Raw genomic sequence first — 27,721 nt, 5'->3', positions numbered from 1 at the left:
AGGGACTTTGGAGATTACTATGACATGACTAGGGACTATAGGACATTCCGGCCCCCCCGGCGGAACAGGTGTCGGCTGGACCCCCAATAGAACAGGACATGGAGTTGGCAGGACCCCTGGCGGAACAGGTGTCGGCTGGATCCCCAACGGAACAGGACATGGAGTTGGCAGGACCCCTGGTGGAACAGGTGTCGGCTGGATCCCCAACGGAACAGGACATGGAGTTGGCAGGACCCCAAACAGATCAATTCTGTGGTAAAATCCAGCTTCTTTCAGCAAAGGTCAAGCCTTTCCTTTCTTTTAATGACTTTGAGAAAGTAATACATTGTATCCACTAAACTGGATTACTGCAATGCTCTGTATATTGGAGTAACCAAGGCTTCCCTGTCACGCCTACAGCTGGTCCAGAATGCTGCTGCGCGCCTCCTTACAAGGACAGGCAGGCGTGAACATATTACGCCTGTACTCACCTCATTACACCGGCTACCAGTCTGTTTTAGAATCCAATTTGAAATGTTACTGTTCACATACAAGGCCCTAAACGATTTAGCCCCACCGTACCTGGCAGATCTTTTAAAACCATACACAACCACACGGTCACTGAGGTCTGCTGACAGACTCCTTCTGGTCGTCCCTAAATCGAGGTTAAAGCAGCGAGGAGACAGAGCCTTTGCTGTTGCAGCTCCAAAGTTATGGAACGAATTACCCCTCCAGGTTAGACTTGCTCCAACTCTGCCTGTTTTTAAATCTCGTTTAAATACCCACCTCTTTTCCCTGGCTTTTACAGGCCAGGTATGACACTTGTGCTTTTAAATTTGGGTTTTTATCTTACTAGTGTTTTGTACTGTTTTTACGTCATGTAGGAGAGTTTTTCAGTCTGTGGCTTCTGATCTGGTTTCATTGTCTCGTGTTTTACATTTGTTTCATGTCCTGTCTGTTTTTCATATTTATGCTATGTTTTTATATAGGCCTAGTTGTTGATGTACAGCACTTTGTTCAACTCTGTTGTTTTTAACACTAGAACCGCCAGAGGTCGCTGTATACCTAAAACCGCCAACGGGTAAAATGTACCCGCTATTGATTTTCAAGGTACAATGTTCTTTTATTTATCATACAGAACCGTGAGTTTTGATCACACAGCGATTCAAATTATACCAATATAATCTGTGGACTCTCAGCTTTTCATATGATATAGTTTATGCAGATAGCATGAAGTATAAAATATCGCTAAGAGTGCTGATTTAAACACTTGGTGTTAGACTTGTGTTTTGTTTAGGTACAAATATCTCTATCTATAACTATCTATCAGTAATGTGCTGTTCGATGGACATATAATTGTCTACATAAACAGATGACGCGGACTACTTCTCTCATTCCGAGTGTCCATCTTTATTCAACTGTCACGTAACCTGCACACATGCATTACGTCCTCAACGTGAGGTCTGTCTGTCTGTCTGTCTGTCTGTCTCGGCCCTGACACACCCAGTGGCGACTGGTCATTAGGGGCAGGTGGGGCACAGCCCCACCTAGTGTCAGCAGAAATAAATATATATATATATATATAAAATATATTTTAAGATCATGTTTATTCATCTGATTCGTCTGTACATTGCTGTTTTAGTCTGTGTTCTTCTAATTAGTGTCTACAGTGTGTGCCTATTGAGCTGTTTAGAGCCATGTGGGACAAAACCCGATCCTGCCCCTCCCTCTCCCTGTTTAAGTCAATGGTGACTGTAAAAACTACACTGCGCATGCTCAGAGTATTGTCCTATTTAATGTGTGTGGCAAAAAAATAATGACCATAGGGGCATAGTGCTGCCATCCCCACCATACGTCATCTCACATAATTCAGAGCTGATTGGCTGTAAGTACGTGTGCCGCGAAAAGTGTGGTGTGTGAAGAGGAGGAGAGAGAGCTGCAGTGAGGCGTCCTAAAACCCGGAAATAAACTGCGCATGGCTTCCCTCCACAAAAAAGCAATGATATTTCTCCATAGGATTTTAGAAAATAGCTCAAAATAAGATCTGTGGGAAACAAACCTGTTAGATAAATGCACGTTTTGTTCAGCCGGATAATATCCACATGTCTACCCTACTTTTATAATTTTCGAATCATAAATCTATTGATTAGATCAGATTTATGATAGACTTTTGAAACTACAAGAACATAAGGAGGACTTTTACAAAAAAGTAATAGAGATTTTTGTCCAGAAGGATAGGCAAATGGACTTCATCTTCATGTCAAGGTAAGACTGCAATTTGATTGAAAATGGGATCTTACTAAGAGAGAACAATTCAATATTTAAATGATACAATTACATTTTTTGGGTATCCTTTTGTTGAACTGTCTGTTTAAAATTAATTGAAGCATCAGACAAAAAAAGCTTTTGAAAATAATATTATATTTTGATTTAGGTCAAAATATAATATTTGTAAACCTGAAGAGTCAGAGCCTCACCAGCCATGAACCTCACTGCAGAAGCTTATATATAGACATCTAAGTTTTTTGTGCCCCACCACTTTTGTACATATAAAAACGCCACTGGACACACCAAGCCGATATCGGCTGTTCTCGTAAGTCGGGAGACGAAGCGTGTCCTGTCGCCCAAACTCAATTTGGTGTGTCCCGAACCGTCGACCGTGACACGCCTTATTTGGACTGCCTGATGTTGAATCGGCCATGGATCGGGTCTGGCAGTCGGACCAAACAATCACTCTGATTGGCTGTTCAGCTAGCGAATCAGTGCATGAGAAGCGATACGGAAGTGAGGAACGTAAACAAACGATTTAAGAAGAAGGCACACACAGACTGCTATTCATATTTAAATATAGCAACATCTTTAGCTTGCATACCTGTTGCCAAAAATCGCAGCGTAACCATCAGACGTGTCCCCACGGAGATGCAATCCGGGTAGTTGGTGTTTTCCCTCTGGGTGATTGGAGTGATGAGTTCCTCCAACGTGTGGAACTGCACAGGAAAAAGCCGAGCGAAATTTCTGAAATCCGGCACTTCATTGAATTCCAGCTCTCGACACAGGTTCGGGAAAGCACCGTGAGCTTCTCGCTGTAGTATCCATGACTTCACCCATTTAGTGCGGTTTCTCCTAATTCTTCACTTCCGCTTCTTGAGAGACTGTTGCTTGAGAATGTCTTCCACAAGTAACACTGCAATGGCTGATAGCTCCAGTGCCGCACGAAACATGTTTTAGATGGACGAGAGGGAAAATGGAACGCACAAGCTATTTGTTGTTGTTTATATCACGGTCTGTTCTTCTTCTCTGTCTTCCGGTTGTTGCCTCTTTAGAATGACGAATACACACTACCGCCGCCTGCTGGTAAGGTGAGTTATTGCCACTCACGCACTGAAGTCTTTGCGGTGTGTTCCCGTGCGACACATGGCCAAGACGCAGGAGAACACGGCCAGGCAACAGCCGACGTCAGCGTCGGCGAGTCCTCTGGTGACTGCTTGGTGTGTCAGGGCCTTAAAAGGAACCGCAGTAGACAAAAGGCGTTGCTATAGCAACACGTCATGTTTACGCTGCATTTTCTATGAGGTAAATATTACCCGCTGGCGGATATAGGTATAAATGTCAATTTTTTTGGCGATTTTTTCAATCTGACTTCATATTGACAATTGTTAACAACAGAGGGTGCTACATAACACACTTTCAGTAAAAGTCACGGATTGGTAGACTTTAATATGTTATTCAAAACAAGTTACATTACTTAGGCCTACATACAATCAAAAAACAGCTGCGGGTAAAATGTACCCGTTGGCGGTTCTAGTGTTAAATGTGCTATAGAAATAAAATTGATTGGATTGGCGGAACAAGTGTTGGCGGGACCCCCAACGGAACAGGACATGGAGTTGACAGGACCCCCGAAAATAGGACCCAAATGCAGGAAAAAATTACAAAAGGTCAAGAAACAAAAAGTGAGCTTTGTTTACCAAAAAGCTGTTGACAATGAACAAACAAGAAAGAAACCTAGAATCCATAAACCGGTAGCATGAGGTAGCATCCAGACAACAAACCGACAGGAACAAACATGGAGGTGCAAGGAAGACATGAAAGACGACGACCAAACATGGAGCAAAGGAGAAGACGAGACTAAATACACAGAAGGGTAATCACAGGACAAGACACAGATGGGCAGGGGAGGTAGAAACACAAGGGCAACAGGTGAACACAATAGAGGTTTCTCAATACTCTAATTTCCCCTCCTCGACTCCTCCACTCCTCGGTCCTCCGGTAGTGACCCGGAAATGGATTTCAGCGCGCCATGTTGAAGGACATCTAATTTCTCTAAATGCACATCGAGGACCGAGCGTCGAGCATCGAGGAAGCTCTCTGGAGGAGCTATAACTGAGGATACACTGATGGGTCCTCCACGGATGCATTTCCGGGAACGGTGGAGGCGTTACGCACGGCCGGTTTACAGTGAGAAAGCAAAAGCAGAGCAGTGTGTAAAATATATATCACTCAGTATAACAGGCCTACATTACTCTCTTTATTTGTATGCTGTAGTTTAGTAGATATTTACAAACAAAGAGTCGATATTTTTCTAAGACTATTTAGTGCTTCACATAATAAAATACACAACGGCTACCTGATCATGCTTTAGGAGCTGTAGGTGCGTGTTGTACAGTGCGTAGTCTCACGTAGTCACGGGTCTCACTTGGGTTTGGTGTCCTACTGTATGCTTACTTTTAGTACTTGTAAATACAACTTTTGGCCCATAATTTAAATTCCCCATTTCAGCGACCAGAGAGAGGGGGGGATATATCCAGGGGCGGATTTAGACACATATTCATGGGGTGGCAAGAGGGTGGCAGGAGATTTTGAGGGGTGGCATGCCCTGGCAGAAGTATATGCTGATTTAATCGCAGTCATATCAATCAATGTTAACTTGGAAAGCCACAATATTAAGATTTTAACTCAATAACCTAGGTGACATTATTTTTGGCACATCAGTAAAGCCTTACATATAAATATATAAGGTGGCAGACATAATTTAATGAATTTTAACTGAACAATAACTGAATGACTTTGTTTCACTCTTAGACCAGCAGGGGTACCAAATCTATGAAGACTGCTTCAATAAGTACATTAATTAACTGTCTCATGGATGTTTGTCTGAATGAATATGATACTATTAACAATCATATTATTCCCATCAGCTGTCAATCACTGTTATGATTCACATATTCATTTAATATTGAATAAACTATACTTTTTGGAGGAGTTAATGATGAATGTTCCTCAAGATGCTTGCTCACCCTCCTTCAAATTTGAAAGACAAGTAATTACTATCATGTATCAAAATTCAAAAGATTCAAAGGAACAGTTCAGCGCCCCACAACTTTACTGCAAACAGTTACAACCTTGACTTTACATCAGAAAAAACAAACATTAAAGAAGTGACTAACTGCATCAGTTAGGGTTAAAAAAAATTGTATTCAGCTAAAACATATACATCACTGCAGTTATTATCCAGTGGAAAGTCCTTACCGACTGGCCTAGTTAAATCAAAGTGGTTACTTTTTTTTGGCTGGGCAGTGTAGTTTTACACACCGTCTTATTTGACTTTCTCAGGACTTAAAACTGTTTTTTGGGGGCAGAACCCCACAAAGAAAAAGAATATATACACATACAAGGTCATCATCAGTTTTTTATGCTCATCGATTCATCCGTGAGCAGAGCATCAAGTTGGCATGCCTATTACTGCTGAATGCGGCGATTACCATGTTCAGCAAAACGCCTCACACAACGTATTAAGATCCAAAGCTTTAGTGCGTTTTGATTCAATGCTGAGCACAGCCAAACTGACAGTCTCTTCTCTGTCATTGTAGACCGCAAATACCTCATTCCTTCCGTCTACTTGGATCCGAATGGTTCTCGTTATGCGCCGTCCCGTTCAAATGAAATCGCCGCCAATCATATTATTTCCAAGCTCGCGCCAGGGTTACAGAGTTACAAGACTCACGTCTTGTGCTGCATTCACTTGCACTCGGACATTAGAGATTTTCTCTCATAAATGTCCGATGAGCCATAACTTTTCTTTCAAAACAAAGATGCCAACTGGGGTGGCAAGGCTATTTTTTAGGGTGGCAGCTGCCACCCCATGTCACCCCGGTAGATCCGCCCCTGGATATATCCAGTCTCTGATTGTGTTACTTTATTATGAGAGTGCTCTCATACTTTAAATTGCATATATTTATATAAATATATTTGTGTGTATATGTCCGCATCTGTAGCCTGTTATTGTCTCATTATACCGCACTGTCAATGAATTCAAAGTAAATATATAAGTCGTCATGAATACATCTGTCCATCAGACAGAGGGCTGCTGTGCCTCCTGTCATCATTAATGGACGTCTCTTTAAAATGACCGCTCAGAGGAGAGGAGTTCTCATTTCTCTAACCGCCTGCTGCTTCCCCTCCTCTCTCCTCGGTTCCCCTCCTCGAGTCCTCCGCTCACATCTCCTGTGGGCAGGACTAAGTCTCGGGGATAGGAGTCGAGGATGGGAGTCGAGGAGGGGAAATTAAGAGTATTGAGAAGCCTCTAATGAGACAATCAGACACAGGAGGGCAAACACAGGAATGAAGACCAGACAAAGGGAGAACAGATTTTCAAAATAAAACCATGACTAACACACAAAACTAAAATCACAGATAGTAAGAACATCTAAACCAGTGTAGAGATGTATATAGGCTAAAGTGACTTTTTAATCACATTGAACTACAAACCTTATTTAGACAGTATTTGTAAGATAATAAATTGATGGCTGATGATCACAGTATGTTTAAAAGGCCTTCAAAAAAAGGGGAGTGGAGGTTGTGCCAAGGTTTATCATTTATTCATTATATGTAAAGTTTTTTTTAAAAAATCCACTGCTGATAATAAAGGCCATCAGCAGTCAAGTTGAAACGTTTAATAAGCTCCTGACAGATTTATTTAACACTCATTAGATTTATTGTATAATTGGTACATTTGAAATGCGGTGAATGCAAATTCATCACTGAGCATCTGTGACACCACGTGATTGGAGGTTTGGAAGGGTGCTGGTCCAAAGGCGAACAAAACGTAGCCTCATTTCCTGTCCAACAGAGCTCTCATTCATCTTAGCATGGATGTCCAGGAACTGGTGTCCAGTGCTGGTGAACTCAGGCCAGTTCACAGGAACCTGCATGTTTCCTTTGTTAGGGTTTCTGTTTAAAAAAAAGAAGCAAAAGCAACACACATGATACATTTCGTAGCAAGATAATCCTCAAGCTGTTGACATTTGTGTTGCATGTGCATTTACCCAGTTCTGGCGAAGTTAGTCCAGTAGGCGATAATGTAGCCAGACAGGTCTCTCTGCCGGTCCCCATAAGCCTTTGGTGTGGTGAAGGGTTTTCCAAACACGTACTGCAGGTCATCAGCATGGTCGGCCCCCACCCAGTCATTGTAGGGTTTGCCCGGTCCGGCCAATAAACTGGGCTCGGACAGCAGGTAGGAGAAGGTACGGCTAGACCTGAAAATGACATCAGAGTGCGTTGTATCTGTCAGACATTACTGTTGTCCAAAAAATATGACAATGCCAGTTTCAAACTTTGGTCTCAACTTCCAAAGACATAACCGGAACGCTTACAAATGATAGTGTGTCAACTCATAGGTATGAGAACAGCAAGATCTGAATAATAGCAGCAATCTTGATTTTTTGCTGTTCTAGAAATGGTGTTTGGGTATAGTGGAAGTTGTCCAATGAAGGTCTAAAGTACTATAAGAAGAAACACTTTAAGAAGGGTTAGGGGATGAAGCAGTTGGCCTGACCTGGCGTTAGCTGCATGCAGGTAGATGGCAGTCTGTGCAGGAACCAGGAAGAGGAAGTCAGTCCCAATGTCTACAGCAGCTTTCTTAATGGTGGTCTGGGTGGGTGTTGATCCCCAGTTGGATGAATATTCAGTAAAGGCAACCTCAAAACCAGCTTGCCCTGTCTCTTTTGTATAAGCACCAAGGAGCCTCTTCACATCTTCTCTGCAGTGGAATAAGGTAGAGAGCTTTGTTAGTGAAAAAACTCTGAGGGCCGGCAAAACAAAAACCTTTAAAATCATCAGCCTTACACAGAAGTCTCTTGATTCTTGTCCCCAATGGAGGAAATGTCCTTGGAGGTGAACAGGTGCCCATCCATGTTATTAACCCCTGAGAGGTAATCGATGTCAGCAGTGTTGTGGAACAAGTTTTCAGGCTGATCGGGGAGGAAGTCTCCATCAACAACAGGAGCCAGAACCAGTTTTAGCACAGTGGGAGCTGAGAGAAAGGGATAAAAACATTCTGATCAAAGACACAAGAGGCAAATTACAGCAAACTACAACAGAACAATTATACCTAAGATACATTGTACATCATAAATTGTGAATTTCCATTGCTTGTTATATTCTAGATGAAGCAGTAAGTTGTACAGAAGATAATGCGTACAGTCAGGGGAGCCCAGTTGGATTCTGGGGGCAGCCATGACGAGAGTTGCAGCATCAATTAATTTCAGACAGGCCACCAGCGAGTCATCTATGGGGCAGCCGACCTTCTCAGCAACCTGTGCACATGGTTGTAAAGAGGGGAGTTGAAGCAACTGCAAGGAAAACATTTTTAGTACTGATTTTTGCTCCTCCTGAGGACAAGAGTAATAGTGTTTCCAAGATCACTGGCTAACCAGGTGTCTTAGGATGCACAGCTATGATGTAACATGTACGTGTGGCTATGTAATAAATAACTGTAATATGATGAAGTTGAAACAACATAACATTGAACTTAACCACCAATCTACATCCAAATATTGCTATAAAACATAGAATGTATATTTGATGGGGATTTTTTAAGCCAAAATTAATATAAAAAGAAGAACATGGGAATTTCCACGTGGGGTGAACAGCAACATTTGGGTTATTAAATGTCTGGATCTCTACAATCTTCTATGGAAAAAATTATTGCGCAAGATGATCTTGATCCCAACAGGAGAACTTCAGTTGTATTTAAAATCCTTTAAGATCCTATAAATGAAAACATTTGGAATTTCTCATGGTCTGACATGAAATAAAAAAACACCTCCTCTGCGGTTTTGCGTGGGTTCCTGTTCATAGCCCAGGGGCAGAAGGCAACACCGCTCTGGGAGATGGCTCTCTTGAACAGCCCTTTGTTGTGGGGGGAGAGTGTCTGTGAAGGAATACAACATAGAATATAAAATTATTACTTTTTGTCATAGTAAGTTTGTGGGCCAATTTGCCAACTTGACACTTGTGACATAGTAGAATAAGTAGTGGGAGTGTTACAAAATGTTAAATGGAAAAGGTTGTAAGGGGTGTATACGTTGTAACTAGTGTTTTTATTAAATGCAATAATCAAAGATACATATATTTCCTCTTCCATGTAAGCTATTGTTTTAGTGTGAGTTGCTCAGTGTTGGAGGTTTCGGTAAAAAAAAATAAAGGCAAAAAGATGGAAAAATTAAAACCTCAAAAACATTCCAGATATCATGACCCTGCTTTATCTTTGTATGAGCATTTTAACGGAGGAACTATTTTCTTTCTACTTAACTACACATGACCTCGGTATCACTGTGCAGAAGGAAGTTTGCATATACTCATTGACAAGAGGTTGTCATGAGATGTAAAAGTTAATGTCATGGCTGTTGGTTTTTCAAATGTATTTCTTTGGCACTGGGCACCACAAGCTGAGTGCCATCAAGTTCCATTACACTGGAGAGAGGGTAGACATCTCCAAAACTGTGGGGGGGGGGGGGGGGGGGGTTGAAATGTTTCTTAAATTGAAGTTGAAACATGACAAGCCCTTTTATTCTTCCTATTAAGCATCTCACCTGGAAGCTGACACTAGCTCCACCTGCTGACTCTCCAAAGATGGTGATGTTACCAGGGTCTCCTCCAAAAGAGCGGATGTTCCTGCTCACCCATGCGATGGCAGCATGCTGGTCCCACAGACCGTAGTTTCCTGTAGTGATGACAACCTTTGAGTCAAAATCATTATAATAAAGCCAACAGGTCTGCTGACAGACAGGCATCCAGGATACCCAGCTACTTTACATCAGTTACTGAATATAAAGAACTTATCCCACCAGGTAAGCGAGAGTCTCCAGTACTGAGGAAGCCCAGGGTTCCCACACGGTATCCCACGGACACCACGATGACACCGCCTTTGTCTGCAATTTCCTGACCGCTATACAGATAGTTGTTGAGAAAGTTTGCCCCCATTGAACCACCAGCCAAGAAGCCTCCTCCATAGATCCAAATCATGACGGGGAGATCTGATGACACTTTGGAAGAAAGAAGAAGCTATTTAATTTTACAAGCACAACTGTATCAATTATTCCAGAAATCAAAGAATAAAAAAGCTACCTTGTCGGCCATGAGGAACCCAGATGTTGAGGTAAAGGCAGTCTTCAGAACCAAAACTTGAAGTCTGGAGCAGGCTGATCTGGAGACATCTCTGGGCAAACTTAGTTGCCTTAAGGACGCCTGTGAATGGAAACAATATTAGTTATTTTTTTACAGTAATTAAAGGAGAATTTAATTGAGATTTCTTAGCTTCTGTTTATGCTATTCACAGATAATATTTAAAAAAGGTTTGGTCGGATAGGGTTTGAACACACCATCCCAGCCAGGGTGAGGTTGGGGTTTCTCAAATGTTCCAGGCTTGGCAGCAAAGGGAATTCCTTTGAAAACTTCCACAGAGCGGAAAAAACCAAGGGGGATATTTATTCCTTGAACACTGCCACCTTCCGTTTGTACCACGCCAAGCTAGAGACACGAAATACAAGAGCATTCACCTTCAATGACATTGTTGGATTACTGAACAGGCCACAAAGAGACACAACATGACTATGGAAGAGACATAAAATAACCACAAAGAGCCAAAATGGCCACTAACAGTCACAAAATGATCACAAAGAGAAAATGAATGACTGGTAAATAAAACAAAAATTGCAAAACTGTGTAAAAACATTGCCAGAATTTAAGCAGATGCTTATGCTGAATTTATGCAATTAGATAAAGTTGACAGGGGATTTGGTGAACTCATTATAAGTGAAGGCAGATACCTTTAAAACAATTATCACATTCTATTATTTCCCCCAAAATTATTGATTATCTTTTAAATCACAGAGAGTAGACAAATTACTCCATGCAAATTGAAGGATGCTTGTAATTATAATTGAAGCACACTTACAGAGGCTGCTGAGGCCGTCCCAAAAGAGAAGACAACAGCAAGCAGAATCTTAAGTTTCTCCATGGCTGTCGAGAAACCAGCGAATGCCTCACAGTGGGCCTATATACACAAGACCTTCCCTGCAAGAGAATGAATGGTAAATATAGCTGTTTACTTATATAAGCTTTTCAACCCTTACTGTTTCCCGATGTTGATGACCTGACCTCCAATTCCTGACCTCTAGTGGGAAACAGCCCGGTGTAAACCATGCCACTGCAAAGTTTCTATAGTTTTTTCCCTATTACTGATTTAGGACAGATTTCAGAGTCTGAGTATTTGCCATATTTTTTATCATTCTGCTGTAGAAAATAATTTGCTAGTCCCCACTTTGTTCCACCATCTTTCCACTATGATGATAAAGTAATCAGCAAAACATACAAAGATAATAAACCCAAATGTCACATCAACACTGAAGTAGGAAACTGCTTCTGTTGACAACAGGTGGACTGATTCTCAGACAAGCAAATATCACATGGTTTGAGACGAGATATAACCACAAAAATAACCCCACACATCTGAGGCGCAGATGTTAGTGGAAAATGTTTTTGGAATTTAATATTCTACTCATTGTAGAGATTCAGAGACTTACAACAGTTGCATAAAAACACTTATTTGTCAACAGATATTAGTGGTGTGACACAAAATGCAAGATAAGAAGAGAATTTGATATTATGCTTAAGTCTAATGAAGATACATGTAACTGTAGGCAGCTATGCTAACTGTGGGGGAAACTTCTGAAGCAATTGGAAACAGCACTCAGAGAGACACGAGGAGAGCTGGAGCTTTGATAGCAAACACTGACGGTTTATTTGGAGTTACGGTTGGAGAATTGACAAGACAGGTTGTTTATCACGAGTTGACACAGCGGTTGCCAAACCAATTCTGAAGAACTCTTCTGCAGCTCGAGGTTTTAACTAGTTCGGAGTGTAATAATCAACATTCTTCATCAGCGAGACCAAACAAATGATGGACCCTGAATCTAACTAGAGCTCTCGTCCATAGGAAAGAATGTGCGCCAGGGAACCTTCATCCCTGAACAGTAAACTACCTAATGGCGGCTTGTGCTCTGTCATAGACTGGCAACAACAATGCGCCCGAGCTGCCCTCCTTAAGAGAGATAGCAGCAATACCCAAGGCCGTAGAACTATGCCATGGGAAAAGAGACAGTGAGAAGAGAAAACGATTAACTGTGTCGAAGGTTGAATACCTAAGCAAATTATTCCCTAACACTATGTGTAGGCCTTTAGGAGAAATACTAAATATGATAATGACTAATACCAAGGCCTTAAAATCCTCAACTGAGAAAAGGTTCACTCAAATTAAAACTTAGCTTTACCCATTTCCTGAATCTATTCTTGAAAATATACATTTTAGCATTAGGCTATCCTAGCAGAAAGATGGCCTCGCTATTGTAGCTTTCAAAATGATTAAATTACTATGTCCGCTTAATAATAATAATAGTTAAAACTGCGGTCACAGACGTGCACGCAGTTGTGGGCGGGCCTTCGCGTCCGAGCGCCTGTCGGGGAGGGTCGTCGGTCGTCCCGGCGTTAAGCAGATGCGCGCGAGTCCTCCGAAATGAGCGGTTCGTCATTTCTCAAACGTTCGCGTCCCGGACTCCCAGGTCCTCCGGCAGCGACCGGAAAACGTATGTGGGCGCGCCGCCTCGAAGGAAAACACATTTCTGTAAAGGCTCGTCGACGATCGATTATCGCGGAGGCTGTCTGGAGGAGCCTTAACCGTGGCGTGCGGTGCAGTGGGTTGTGCAGACGTTCTGCCCTTGACCGTTTGTTTACTCAATAAACGCATCTCCTCTGGATATCAGGCTATGTACGTTTTTAATAGTACTGCTTGAATTCTGAGCCGACATTTACAGTGAGAACAGCTGCTGAGGCCAGTGCAGAAAGCAGAACAGTGTGTATAATATATATCTCTCAATAATATCAGTAACAGGCCTACATTACACACTTTATTTGCAGTGGCGGCGGGTCATTAGGGGCAGGTGGGGCACAGCCCCACCTAGTGTCAGAAGAAAGTATTACAAATAATGATTACAAAAAAATACTAAAAAATAAATAAAAAAACATATAAAATATATTTTAAGGTCATGTTTAATAATCTGATTCGTCTGTACATTTCTGTTTTAGTCTGTGTTCTTCTAATTAGTGTATAGAGTGCCGTTTTGAGCTGTTTAGAGCCATGTGGGACAAAACCCGATCCTGCCCCTCCCTCTCACAGTCTAAGTGAACGGTGATTGTAAAAACTACACTGCGCATGCTCAGAGTATTTTTCTATTTAATGTGTGTGGCAAAAAAATAATGACCGTAGGGGCATAGTGCTCCCATCCCCACCATACGTCATCTCACATAATTCAGAATTGATTGGCTGTAAGTACTCACGTGTGCAGTGCGTGACGAGACAACCGATGTCTCCTGTAAATCGCAAATGGTGATTGTGCTGCGATACATTATGCCTGACCTCACAGTTACAGAGCGTTTTTTGGAGTTTGTGGAAGTAAAGGACAAAACTGGTGTAGGTCTCTCTAACAGCATCAAGGCTGTTCTGGAACCCCTGAAGCTGAAAGAAAAGCTAATCGCTCAGACCTATGACGGGGCGGCCGTCATGAGCGGTAACGTGCGCAGGGTACAGACGGTGATGAAGGAGACGTACCCAAACGCTCAGTTTGTTCACTGCTACGCCCACCAACTGAACCTGACCCTGCAGCAACTGTGTTCAGCAAGGATGAGCATCCTGAAGGTGTTTTTTGCAGATCTAACTGCTTTTTCCACTTTTTTCTCCGGTGCTCCAAAACGTGTTGCAGCTCTTGCAGAGGCAACACAGAGACGCATCCCACGGCCACCGGCTGTGAGATGGAACTTTAAAAGCAGAACTGTGAACGCGGTTTGGGAGACCCGAGATGCACTACTTCAGTGTATGAAGCATATATGCGCACAACCAGGATGGGATGCGGTCACCATAAGTGAGGCATACGGCCTGTCAAAGAAACTGCGGGACCGAGCATTTATGCAGCTCCTGGAGTTTTTTTCGTTGCTTATGCCAGAAGTGGATGTTCTATACAACACTCTGCAAAAACGAAGCATCGATGCACCTGGGATCAACAGCGCGCTCTGCCGTTTCAAGGAAAATGTTCAGAAAATGAGGCAGAAAACTGATGCATGGCCGCCACTGCTCATGATGGAACAGACGAGCCAGGCCGACGAGTCAGCAGCACAGCGCCGGTGATGAAGGAGGCTTGTGACACAGTCATCTCACAGGTGGAACAGAGGTTCTCAGAGTGACCATTTGATCGCTGCAAAGCTTGTTGACAGCTCATTCTTCCCACAGCATGTCCTGTCATTTCCTACACCTGAGCTTGACTGCGCCGTGAAACTGGCCTGCGTTGGGAAACAAGGAGAAGTTGAAGTCTGAGCTGACCACGCTCTACCGCCACAGTGAGCTTCACACTGGAAACACTGCCCTGTCTCTGTTGAAATCCATTCGCGAGAACAACTTGGAGGAAACGTTTGCTGAGACTGTTATTTTGGTCAAAATAATAGTGACAACTCCGATGACGACATCCGAGTCAGAGAGGAACTTTTCCACCCTCAAAAGGATAAAGACTTTCACTCGCAACACCATGGGACAGCCGCGACTTAACGCATTGGCCATGCTTTCAATTGAAAGCCAGTTGATCCAGCAACTACAGGACTTCATCCCCAAAGTGATAGACACATTCTGTCAGAGGAAGGACCGCCGTGCCGCTTTTCTTTTCAAGTGAGCCTTCAGCTTTGGTAAGTTCATTTATGTCATATATTTTGTTGATCTTCTGTGTTTTGCCTCTGCTGGATCGATTGATATTGTGACCTCGATGATGAGTGTCTGTGTTTTCCTTATATTTACAGTCTATGGTGTTTTAATGCTAAAGCATTACGGTTGTTGTTATTGTTAAGAATTACTTTGTGATGGTGACCTTTACTCCATGTATGAAGGTGCATTACTATGACATCCCCACGCTGTGTACGTAAATGTATGCGCTCACAGTGTTGCTCCTGTGGTCTTCAGTATGTAATTTGACACTCCCCCCTCTCTCTCTCCTCCCCCCCCTCTCTCTGTCCCCCCTCTCTCTCTCCTCCCTCTCTCTGTCCCCCCCCTCTCTCTCTCTCTCTCCCCCGACCTCTTTCTGCCCCCCCAGTTTTGTACACCTAGAAACGCCACTGTTTATTTGTATGCTTTAGTAGATATCTACAAATAAACAGTTGATATTTTTCATGAAACCAAATAGTGCTTCACATCATAACATATACATGGGCTGTAGCCTGATATGTATTATATGCTTTAAGAGCTGTATGTGTGTGTTATAGAGTGTATATGTGTCTGTTGTAATTGCATGTGCCGCCAGCAGAGGGAGCTGCTGGACTAACACTCAACATCATTGCCAGCAGTGTGTGTGTGTGTGTGTGTGTGTGTGTGTGTGTGTGTGTGTGTGTGTGTGTGCGTGTGTGTGTGTGTGTGTGTGTGTGTGTGTGTGTGTGTGTGTGTGTGTGTGTGTGTGTGTGTGTGTGTGTGTGTGTGTGTGTGTGTGTGTGTGTGTGTGTGTGTGTGTGAGAGAGAGAGACAGATGATGTGGAAGGCAGAGTAGCTTATCTGACATCTAAATGTTGGAAAATGGTACATTGTAGGCTGTGAGCTCCCTGTTCGAGCGACTGACTACTCCTTCGCTATGTAGCATCACATTGGATATGGGCTGAAGTTGTCCTGGAATGGAATCTTCCCTGCCATTTGCCTAGGAGGCCTTAGCAGAAATGTGCGGAAAAGGCATGAGAACTGCACATTTTTCAAAATGGCGGACTTTCTGTGGGGCGGGGTAAATGGAAGGCAATTTGAAAGATGTCCGCGATTGAGCTAGCAACTTTTTTACTCCCAATGTAGCATGGCTGTGGATATGGTCTGAACTGGTCCAGGAATGGATTGTTTCCGATAATTTCCCTAAGAGCAGTGTGCAAAAATGTGCTCAAAATGCATGAAAAACTGCCATCGTTCAAAATTGCCATTTTTGTGGGGGGCGGGACTAATTAAAAGCCATTTGAAATATGTGTGCCATCATAATAGCAATGTGTATACAGCGTTTCGTGAATATCTGGAAAACTATATGCGAGTAGTTTGGAGTCATTTGAGACATGTAAATCGTCAAAAATGGTACATTCTCTGTTAGCTTACGTTCGCCCCATTTGAGCTAGCAACTATTTTATTCGCAATTTAACATGATATTGGATATGGGCTGAACTTGTCCTGGGCTGGAATTTTTCCGATCTTTTCCCGAGGAGGTGTTTGGGAAAATGCGCTTAAAATGAATAATGCCAATGTTTCAAAATGGCCGACTTTCTTGGGGGCGTGGCTAATGGAAGCCATTTTGAAATATGTCCGCAATTCCATGAGGAATGTCTGTGGCAAGATTCGGGTAGTTTGGAGAAACTATATGCGACTATCGCACAATAGGGGGCGCTACTGAGCTGGTGTACAAAAACGTACGATTTTTTTGTACAGTCTGGAAAAGGTCGTGGGCTGTGACATGTGTCCCAAGTTTCGCGTCCGAAGGTCATTGTAGCAAATGTGTGACATTAAAATAGTCAAAAATTGTACATTCTCCGTTAGTTTACGAGCTCCCAGTTTGAGCAGTGAACTATTCATTCGCAATTTAGCATCCCGTTGTCCTGGTTTGGAATTTGTCCGATCATTTCCCGAGGAGGAGTTCGCAGAAACGCCCATAAAACACACATTTTTCAAAATGTCCGACTTTATGGGGGGCGGGGCTAATGGAAGCCATTTTGAAATATGTCCGCAATTCCATGAGGAATGTCTGTGCCAAGTTATGGGTAGTTCGGATAAACTATATTTGACTACAGCACAATAGGGGCTACTGAGCCGTATTTGCTAAAACGTACAATTTGTTTGTACAGTCTGGAAAAGGTTGTGGGCTGTGACATGTGTTCCGAGTTTAAAGGCCGTAACTCATTTTTTCCTCTACTTACAGTATGGCTCGGTACATTTTTTAACCCTTCGATTTCGAGAAAAAACGGAATAGGACACGCCCACATTTTTCATTGGTTGCGACCCTTTAAATCTCAGTTTGTCTCACCCTGCCAGTATGTCTATGACAAAATATATTTATTTCGTCCATCGGTTCTTGAGATATAAATTAGTTGTGTTTTTGGCGCCCCCTATTGTCCGAAATGAACATGCTTTTTTGTGCCTATTCCCCAAGACAGACTGAACCTATCCACCGAAATCTGTAATATTTGGATACATTTCGGATGAATTGTGAGCATTTATGTCTAGGCCACACCTTTTTGCTAATACGTTTTGATTGATGTCGGCCACATTTTTCCACACCTCGTGCTCATTTTCTACGGTAATGTGTCCGGCCCTCCATTGACGCTGTGCACTAAGTTTGGTGTGGAAAATCAAAAAATTGGAATTTAAGTTAATATTTCACTGTTTTTGACATTATGCTAATAAAAAAATAATCAAAGTAGGCGGAGCTTCGGGATATGAGAGGATAATATGTAGAACTGCTCCACCCGGATAAGTGTGCAAAATGTCAGGTCCCTCAGAGTTACGCTGCGACTATGTACATTTTTTGAAAAACCGATTTTTCACAGGTGGCACTAGAGAGCAAGTTTGAAATTGTTCACCCATCGAATCCAGAATGTGAAATTGTTCACCCGTCCTGGCAGCGTTGCCAAATGTCGCTACATGAATAGTGTCGTAACTAGGGGTGTTGAAAATAATCGTTTCTACGATGCATTGCGATGCGGACGTGGACGATTTGGTATCGATGCAGTGACGAAAGATAATCGGTTATAGCGTAGTAACGTTGCTTCCTGATTTTCCGGCCGCGGCTTTACTATAACGTTTTTCTGTCACTTTAATATCAAATCGGTCGGTAGAGATCAGGGAACAGACGTGACAGCGGCACAGCGGCACAGCAACACCAAACACGGAGCAGTCTGCTTTATCCACCAACACAACACCACCAGTCCAGAACCAACAGCAGAAGGACCCGCTCTGAATCACTCCGTGTCGCTGCGGCACAGGGATTTATGTTTTTCAAAAATAATCGCGTTACAATCATGTCAGGTTTTTGGTGGATTTAATTAAGTCTTGGATTGCAAAGTATGAATGTCCTCTAGAAATTTTCAGACGATATATACGTGTGTAAAGTTTGTGAAGGCAGGAGGAAAAAAGCTTCCGCGATCACCGTCTCCTCTCTGCTGCTCAAAGCCCCGCTTCCTCCCTGAAAATAATGAGTGACAGGCTGATAGTGACCCGATAGAAACTTTATTATTCACTTAATCACTGAGATATAATGAAGCTAATTTAATTTCATACATTCGGGATTTATGTAACAGTAAGACAGATAATGTAAGTGTGCACCCACCCACAGTATTTTTGTTTTTATATGCTATTGTAAATACTCCTGTTGTCTGCTGTGTTCAGACTCAAGTCCTGTGTGTGATGCCACATTCAGGACATTCAGTGTCCTTTCTTTAACAGAAGGCCGTTGCTAGAAGCTGCAGCTAGACTGCAGAAGCATTATTTTTTTGTTTTTGAGGATGGAACAACTTCACACACAGGAGGCTAGACCTATACAATTGATTTATTTTGGTTTATAAATGAATGTCAAGACATTTATGTTATTGATTTCTGAAGCACTTTCTAAATAATAAAAAGAGAGTTCATATGTATTTACTGCATGTATGCATTGATGAAAAATAAGCCATGTGCAGTAATATAGAAAATTGAGGATGCAACGTATTGGTATGAATCGTGATGCATCGGGATGCATCGGGATATCGAATTGAATCGAATCGTTGACAGGATAATCGTAATCGAATCGAATCGTGAGACCAGTGAAGATGCACAGCCCTAGTCGTAACCCCCTCAAAAACAGGTCCAAAGCGCAGAAGGAGAAGAATAAGAATAAGAATTCTAAGCATAACAATAGGTCTTCGCACACTTCGTGCTCAGGCCCTAATAATAATAGCTTGGATTTATATAGCGTCTTTCATGAGACCCAAGGTCGCTTTACAAAGAAGAACAGGGCAAAACAAACATAAGAAAACAAAAGGCAGTCAGACAACCAGTCAGATAGACAAAACAACAAATAGATTATTAGGGGCCAAAGGCCTTAGTAAACAGATGGGTCTTGAGGGCCCTTTTGAAGGCGTCAAGCGTGGGAATGTTGCGGATCTCCGCAGGGAGAGCGTTCGAGAGGGTGGGGGCTGCCACACTGAAGGCTCTGTCCCCGAAGGTTTGCAGGTTGGTGCGGGGGGTGGTAAGCAGGCCAGAGTCTGAAGACCGCAGGTTCCGGGGTGGGGCATGTGGGCGGAGGAGGTCCGATAAGTACTGGGGGGCATGGGAATGGAGGGACTTGTAGGTAAGGAGGAGGATTTTTGCATGATATGCGGGACTTGACTGGCAACCAGTGGAGGTGGATGAGGGTGGGAGTGATGTGCTGCCACGACTTTGTATTTGTGAGCACCCTAGCAGCACAGTTTTGAACATACCTGTCCAGGGTTTTGTTGGGAACCCCAAACAGGTGGGAGGATGGAGTGGTGCTGAGATACAGTTGGGTATCATCAGCGTTAGCGTAACAGTGGAAATTGAGTCCATGATGCTTACTGTTCCAACTAACTTATTTTGCCCGATCTTTAGTCCAACTAGAATGTCTCTTCCATGAGTCAAATGATGTGGAACAGGACAAAATAACAAACTGAATGTTGGACAGCGGCTAATACAGTGTGTTAGCTATTTTAGCTAGCTTTAGCCCTGTCACCAAAGTTAATCAAACAGGCGCAGTCTTGACTTTATCTTCTTGATTATCTCAATATTTTGTCTTGAAAAACAACATCTTCTGTGGCAAGTGTTCATGTCATTAAAGTGATAACCTCTTGTTTAAAAATGTTCAAGCTTTTTTGTGAGCAGATTTAGCAGATGACATAAAAAGAATATTACTTTAAACATCTGTTTTAATTTTTAAAACTTGCTTTAATTTTGCTGCTTGTACCTTAGCTCACACAGATGATAAAAAATAAAATACACAAATATTCTCATGTTTTCATCTCTGGTTTGCCGTCTATTTTGTAAATCTAGTTAACACACACTCTTATCTTCTATACTAGTATACAATAAACAAACCCATATTGTAGGTTCCATGCAAATTTAATTTGTTGAGTGCTACTAAGTATATAATTCAATAGGTCAAACTAAAGAAAAAACAAAACAAGTAATATCATTTGTATTTTTCATCAATTTATTTTCTACATGGACCAATGATTATTTAATCATACAAGTAGATACAGTAGGTCCACACTGCAGCTGCACATCTGATAAACAAGGAGTTTATTCTGAGGCTGAAATGGGAAGGTTGGGTAGGACGCTGGTCCAGAAATGCACATGACGTATTCTCATCTTCTCTCTCACATAGGCTTTGTTCATATCATGATGGATCTCCACGTACTGGTGTCCAGTGCTGGTGAACTGAGGCCAAGGAGTGGGCACACTCTGACCTCCTTTGTTGGGGTCCCTGTGGATACAATTGGGAAAGTGCAAAACATTTAAGACAGTTTTAGGTTTCTACTTGAATGACTAATTCAGGTCTGTTTGAATTCTGTGAATCTCATATGTCTTTTATCTGCAGAAATGTTACCCTGTTTTGGCGAAGTTGGTCCAATAAGCGATAATGTAGCCAGAGAGGTCACGGTGGCGGGGCCAGTACCCCAGTGGTGAGGAGAAAGGCTTTCCGAAAACGTACTGCAGATCATCAGCGTGGTCGGCTCCCATCCAGCTGGGGTAGGGTCTGGCAATGCCGCCCATACGGCTGGGCTCAGAGAAGAGGTAGGAGTAGGTCCGGCCGGTTCTTTGGTGAGGCAAGGAAAAAAAGGTATGTGACAATGACTACACAACAAAAAAAAGCATAAAAATTCACAAGTGCAGTTTTCAAAAGGGACAGTCAAAAATGGCACTAGAGTTTGTGAAGAGCACATTATGACTTGCTTGTAATACAAAACAATTTAACCTGTTAAGCCCCAAGCCTGTTTTTCAGGTATCAGACTCGACAATGACATTCCCAGAACAATGGACTATATCTTCACTTCTAAAAGGGGTAAATTAATCATCTTTTTTCTCAAAGCAATGATACACCTGTGAGTTGGATGTAGAAAAGTCAGAATCAATATAGAATTTTTTTATTTTAAAGTAAATTCAGATTGAACATAGTAAAAACAATTTAGATAACTTGTCCGTCCAAAAGAAAAACATTACTTATAGTGAAAACCACCCTTGAATGATGGGATAGTAGACTAAAAGCTTTAGGAATCCAAACTATAACATATAGTAAGTACCCTGTATCAAGATTGATGCAAAACAAGTGACATTTGACCTTTTTAGAGAGGTTTAGAAAGAAAACAAATACTTCTGGGGTTATTTGGGTGGATTTGCCATATCTCTGGCCCCCTTCGGTCGATTTTGATGATTGACACCTCTTTTTAACAGTTAGTGCCAATAGAATCGAGAGGGCAGTTCCTAAAATCCATCAACATTACCATTGGTGAATGCATGCCAATGTGCCCAAAACCGGAAGCTGGGTTGTAGTAGCTCTCACACACTCTATATGAAATCTCAGTTTTTGACAAAAATTGAATGATGGATTATCAGTAATCATTTCAAAGTGAAACAGACACATTGAATTAACCTTCAGCAGCGTTTTTATCGATGTCATGCCATTGAACACAACTTTTGATCAGAAAACAGCAAAGGTAAGACTTATTTGCCGTTTTGAATCCGTAAAGCTACGTTGTGTGTTGTCTGGGTTTGCCTTTGCTGCCCACAATGATGATAATTATACATCTAGAATCTGTGGAATCTCAGCTTTAATCTGATATCTTGTTTGTGCAGATCCGATAAGTAATACAACAATTCTACTGTGAGTTCTGTGCTAAGTGCGTTAGCATTTTTTCGTTCAGTACTAATTCAGAGGCTTTGTATTAACCTTGTGTTTCGTTCAGCTAAAACATTTTCATATCGTCAGTTAGCTGAGTTTCTTCCCGTTATGTGGGTATGACACATTAATAGCTTAATTAATCAAAATTACGATGTGGAAGAAAAGGGCTTTTAAATAATAGCATCCTCTGTATAAGAATATCTTATTCTCACTTTGCGTTGGCAGCATGAAGGTAAAGGGCAGCCTGAATAGGAACCAGGAAGATAAAGTCTGTTCCGATCTCCACCACGGTTTTCTTGATGGTCTCCCAGCTGGGGTTTGAGCCCCAGTTTGAGGTGTATGTGGAATAAGCATTGTCCGCACCGGCCTTGCCCTGGTCCTTAGTGTACGCAGCCAGGAGCCTCTTCACATCGTCACTGCAACCAGGTATGTTAGACATTAGAAACATACAATACAGTTCTAACCAAAGTATGGTATGTTGATCTGGGAACAGAATCTTTAAAGTGACCAAATGGCTTAAACTCACATAGGGGTGTTCACCAGGGGGGAGTTGATCGTAGGAACATCTAAACCAGTGAAGAGGTGTCCGTCCATGTCGTTGACTCCAGCCATGTAATCGATGTCAGCCATATTGTTGAACAATTTGGAAGGGTCATCAGGAATGAAGTCCCCGTCGATCACAGGAGAGAGGGCCAGGTTGAATACAACGGGGTCTGACAGAGGCAGATACAATGAGACATTACCATTCAGAGTACTAACTGTATGCCTAACGAAAGTGGAATTCCAATTTTCCTTTTTCTAGATCTTGTATTGTTCTGCTTATATATGGCATGTGCTTAAGTGTGTTGAAGTATGCATTTTAGAGAACATTCGGCAGTGTGAGGCCACTAAGTGTTTGACGAAAGCTTGTTATGTTAGGGCAACACTCACTAGCCAAATTTCCATCTAAATTTAGCGCACATTCTAATCAAAACAATGCAGAAGGAGTCAGCACAACAAGATTATTTTTTCCTCTCCATTGCTCTGGTAAAAAGCACTGACGTTTCTGAACAGAAAATGTAAACTGTCTGTGGAGTGCAGCTTACGGTCAGGTGAGCTGGAAATACTGAGAGAGCCTGCCAGTGTAAGAACTGCGGGATCAGTCATCTTCAAACAGGGAGCCATTTTTTCATCGGTGGGGCAGTTGACCTTAATAGCAACCTGAGGAGAAATGTAAATCATGTTAAAAAGTGGAAACTTGTGGTTATGCTTCAACTGTGTTGGAGCTTGACGACGGCCAACCAACATTTCTGATGTGTCAGAAATTCAACAGAACATTCAAGAGCAGTTGAGTGGCCATTATCGGTCTACCCTGCACCCTTTACACTGCATGGTAAACAATGCGACACCAGCTTTAAATTTCAGGGAACTATTCCATATAAGAAATAAAACATGTAAGTAAAGCTTTTGTATACCTCCTCAGCAAACCTGCGGGGGTTCTTGTTGACAGCCCATGGGCAAAGGGCGACACCGCTCTGGGAGATGGCTCTCTTGAAAAGCCCTTTGTTGTGGGGACTGAGAGTCTGTGTGTGGATACAAAAATTAGGTTGGATACATACGAAGGAATTTTTATTAAATGTACTATATATGTATTATCTATCAATCATTCCACACAATGGGGTGGACACTGACCTGTAAGTTAACACTAACTCCACCTGCAGACTCTCCAAAGAGGGTGATCCTGTGAGGGTCTCCTCCAAATGAGCGGATGTTCCTGTTCACCCAGGCAATGGCGGCGTGCTGGTCCCAGAGACCGTAGTTTCCTGATGAGAATCAAATGTTTCACTTAATAACGGAACATTAATGGTATGTTAAATTGGCAGGAATGTCAACATTTATTGAGATCTGTACAATTTGTCACTTTTGAGAAAAAAACCTGGCACCAACCAGGGAGGTCTGACTCTCCAGTGCTCAGGAAGCCCAAAGCTCCCACACGGTATCCCAGTGTCACCACGATAACATCTCCTCTGTCTGCAATCTCCTGCCCACTGTACAGATAGTTTTCCAGGATGTTAGCTCCCATCGAGCCTCCAACCAGGAAGGCTCCGCCATAGATCCAGACCATGACGGGCAGACCAGTGGAAACTAAAAGACAGGGAATATTAATGCCATTCATAGAGTAGACCTAATATGGAAGACACTTTGTAGAGTTTTCTCAGTCTTTACCTGAGCGGCCGTGAGGAACCCAGATGTTGAGGTAAAGACAGTCCTCACTGCCTCTGGTATCAGTCATCAAAAGGTTCACCTGAATGCATCTGTTCCTGTACTCTGTGGCCTTCAGGACACCTGAGGACACACACAGTGTTAGTTAGAGCAGGGGTAGGAAAACTTTGTGTCTGTAGTTGGTAAACATTTTATCGCACACAAAAAACCTAAAATACCATGATTGGTATTTCCTTGTTTGTTTTGTCAGTCACTTCGTTGAAATGTTATTCAATTACATTATTAAAAACAAAAAAATCTCTTAACTTAGACTCAAGTTAAAGTCTTTGCTGCAACACTATCAAGATGATAATGGTATCATCATGGACTCCTCTTTCGAAGTGGAGCTCACAGGGGGCCAAGCTCAGTGTTACAGGATCACTGGCCCCTGTTGGCCCCCCTTTGGAGCCACCCATGCACAGGACAGCAACAAAGCCACATAGGATGATTTTATTTCATCTAATGCACTGCTGTCGATTAAGGGATTTTAAATAAACACAACATTTTACATCCTTTACACTAAACATACACATAAATACAGAAGTAATTCTACTCCACCCACCGTCCCAGCCTGGATGACGTTTTGGTTTCTCAAACCTTCCCGGGATGTCTGCAAAAGGAATCCCCCTGAAGACGTCCATGTGGCGGCGGAAGCCCAGACGGATATTCTTGCCCTGCACCTTACCTCTATCTGTGTACACCACCCCGAGCTGCAGAAATCACACACAACATTCCTTTATTTTATTCTCTTTTTTTTTTAAAAAGTGTAACAATGAAAGTTGTCACAGATATATAATTACATTTTCTCCAATAAAATATATCTATCAGTGTTTGATGATTGAAAAATGAACAAATAAATAATCATACTTCCTAAAGAAGTATTAAGTGAAGACTTGAATACTATTAAAGAGATACTGAAAAGAGTGATAAAACACATGAGAATAATATAACTGACACTTACAGAGTTCGCAGAGACCGTCTCCAGGAACACAGCAACAGCTACCAATATCCCAAGCTTCAACATATTGATGTTGGGAACTAGGTTACCTGAGATTGCCTGCCACTTTTATAAAGGAGACCCCCTCCCATACATGACGCCTGACCAGAAGGAGTTACATAACATGTAATATTGAACCGCCCTGTGTCCGAAGCATTTCTCTGATACATTTTTGTGATGACTTCAAACACTTGTTTAACTAAATCACAATGTTTTTATTGATCACACAAAAACCTTTCTCTGTTTTCTATGACCTATGTAAAAGGATATTTGATTGGCTGAGCTTAACGTGGTTGTATTTTCTTATTATACATAAAGTTGTACAACCTTAACTGCCAACATGCAAACTCCATTCATTGGACTGAGCCGAGGCGAGCCAAGAGCATGGATGTATAAAGATAACTTATCCGCTGATTTGCAGACGTCTCCAAATGTACTTTCCAAATATAAGTCAATGGGAAAAAGTGTTTTTGGGCCCAATGACCTCACATACATTTAAGTACCAGCGTTTGGCCACTATGAACATTTGCTCCAACGTCCGGCACACTTCCTGGGGACTTAGCAGAGAGCTGGAGCGCATGCTCTAAAAGCAAAAGGCCCCAGATGATCCGGGCACTTTCTGAATCTACAGTCGCTCCATTTTGGGCTTGAGTATGAAGCGCCACTGAGCACAGAACTTGTTTAGCACTAAGACATATTCGTCACACCAGGTGACATTAAGTTATTGGGCCATGACTGAATCATCTTCGATTTCAATTTTGTTTTGTTTTCATGCTCACTGTAGAACGTTTTTGTATACAAAATATAAAGTAAAAGGTGAGAGAACACAGGCCCGAGGCGACACAGCAGAAACATTTATTAAATCGGATAAAATGTTCACTTCACACTAAGCCATTACACAAAACCCCAGATTGAGACTCAACTCAAAATGGTCTTTCAGCGTAATGTCTAAAATATGGGGTTTGGTATTATAGGGCTGTAGGAAAAAAAAGTCAATAAATAGCAATCTAGCACGGCTTATATTCCCCTAAAGGTTTAGTTATTCCCTTGAGTGCCACATAATAAAATGGCCAGTTTGGTCCACCTTACAATCTCTGTCGGGCCTTGCAGTTGTGTATCAGGAGGCCAGCTCTACTGAGTTGACACAGCTGTGCAACAATCCACAAACAAGCATCCTCATGGATGTGGCAAAAGCACCTGTTCAGACTGGATTTGTTAATTTATAACAGGGGGATGGCCCAATGAGAGCTCTCCCCTGCTGCCACACCGCCAACACACCCCTGTACACACCCCCCTGTACACACCTCCAACAGGATACTGTAGCACTCTCTTCTACTAGGGGATGGAGAGAGGGGTTGTAATTCTCCCACACCACGCCGCTCCTCCGCTCCCTTCACTGGCTTCCGGCAACTGCTAGTATCTACTTCAAGACAATGGTACTTGTGTACCATGCTGCGAATGGATCTGGCCCTTCCTACATCCAGGACATGGTTAAACCGTACACCCCAGCGCGTGCACTCCGCTCTGCATCAACCAAACGGCTCGCTGCACCCTCGCTGCGAAGGGGACCCAAGTTCCCATCAGCAAAAACACGTGGGTTTGCTATCCTGGCTCCAAAATGGTGGAATGAGCTCCCCATTGACATCAGGACAGCAGATAGCTTACACACCTTCCGGCACAGACTGAAAACTCATCTCTTTCGACTCCACTTCGAGTAATAGAACTATTAACAAAGCACTTATATACTAATAAAGGACTAGCTTACCTAAAGCCAGTTGAGTAGCACTTGAAATGTTTTTGCTCTATGAAACCTGATGTACTTATATGATTCTGTTTTCTTCAAGTTTGTATTTTGTTGGTCGAACGCACTTATTGTAAGTCGCTTTGGATAAAAGCGTCAGCTAAATGCAATGTAATGTAATATAATGTAAGGTCAACAAGGGGCCCCTGGCCTCATATAGCATGTAGATAAAAATGTCTTACCATGCATTTTTATCTACATGCTATACGAGGCCAGCGGCTGTGACTGTCTCCATCTCGTTTTCGCTGCCCTCCGATGGCAGAAACTCATCGTCCTCATCTTCGTCATCCTTGTTGTCGTTCTCTTTCTCTGAATCAGAGCCTCTCCCCGGGGATATTGCAAGGCCTTTGCGTCTGCGTCTCTTGGGGAGTTCTGGCATTGCTGAAGGGAGAGAAATTAAATCAGAACCAATTCTTCAAGGGTTTT

The 27,721-nt window shown here is 42.4% G+C and overlaps 2 protein-coding genes across 2 annotated transcripts; both read right to left on the bottom strand.

Moving 5' to 3' along the window:
* Positions 1-6,917: 6,917 nt before the first annotated feature.
* Positions 6,918-11,299, bottom strand: LOC117539966 (bile salt-activated lipase-like). The gene is made up of 11 exons (XM_034206342.1): positions 11,216-11,299; positions 10,641-10,788; positions 10,387-10,506; positions 10,107-10,304; positions 9,852-9,982; positions 9,083-9,190; positions 8,459-8,573; positions 8,104-8,290; positions 7,814-8,017; positions 7,305-7,514; positions 6,918-7,209 (listed from the first exon to the last, which is right to left on the bottom strand). The coding sequence occupies exons 1-11, from the start codon at positions 11,276-11,278 to the stop codon at positions 7,017-7,019; spliced, it is 1,677 nt and encodes a 558-aa protein (XP_034062233.1). The 5' UTR covers positions 11,279-11,299; the 3' UTR covers positions 6,918-7,016.
* A 9,327-nt stretch (positions 11,300-20,626) lies between these two features.
* Positions 20,627-25,521, bottom strand: LOC117539973 (bile salt-activated lipase-like). Its single transcript, XM_034206351.1, has 11 exons — positions 25,459-25,521; positions 25,060-25,207; positions 24,462-24,581; positions 24,183-24,380; positions 23,928-24,058; positions 23,711-23,818; positions 23,342-23,456; positions 22,783-22,969; positions 22,469-22,672; positions 20,964-21,173; positions 20,627-20,840 (listed from the first exon to the last, which is right to left on the bottom strand). The coding sequence occupies exons 1-11, from the start codon at positions 25,519-25,521 to the stop codon at positions 20,657-20,659; spliced, it is 1,668 nt and encodes a 555-aa protein (XP_034062242.1). The 3' UTR covers positions 20,627-20,656.
* Positions 25,522-27,721: the final 2,200 nt, after the last annotated feature.

The sequence above is a fragment of the Gymnodraco acuticeps genome, unplaced genomic scaffold, assembly GCF_902827175.1.
Source record: "Gymnodraco acuticeps unplaced genomic scaffold, fGymAcu1.1, whole genome shotgun sequence".
NCBI classification, from domain to species: Eukaryota; Metazoa; Chordata; class Actinopteri; order Perciformes; family Bathydraconidae; genus Gymnodraco; species Gymnodraco acuticeps.
This window is presented reverse-complemented; position numbering and strand designations above follow the sequence as displayed.

Excerpts from the sequence above, each read along its gene's own strand:
- LOC117539966 (XM_034206342.1), bottom strand. The coding sequence starts at position 11,278 with ATGGAGAAACTTAAGATTCTGCTTGCTGTTGTCTTCTCTTTTGGGACG. Across the intron at positions 8,574-9,082 it reads CACGCAAAACCGCAGAGGAG|GTTGCTGAGAAGGTCGGCTG; the intron begins GTGTTTTTTTAT and ends CCATGTGCACAG. Across the intron at positions 7,515-7,813 it reads CTGCATGCAGCTAACGCCAG|GTCTAGCCGTACCTTCTCCT; the intron begins GTCAGGCCAACT and ends TGTCATTTTCAG.
- LOC117539973 (XM_034206351.1), bottom strand. The coding sequence starts at position 25,521 with ATGTTGAAGCTTGGGATATTGGTAGCTGTTGCTGTGTTCCTGGAGACG. Across the intron at positions 24,381-24,461 it reads GGTTCCTCACGGCCGCTCAG|TTTCCACTGGTCTGCCCGTC; the intron begins GTAAAGACTGAG and ends CCTGTCTTTTAG. Across the intron at positions 22,673-22,782 it reads CCCCTGGTGAACACCCCTAT|TGACGATGTGAAGAGGCTCC; the intron begins GTGAGTTTAAGC and ends ACCTGGTTGCAG.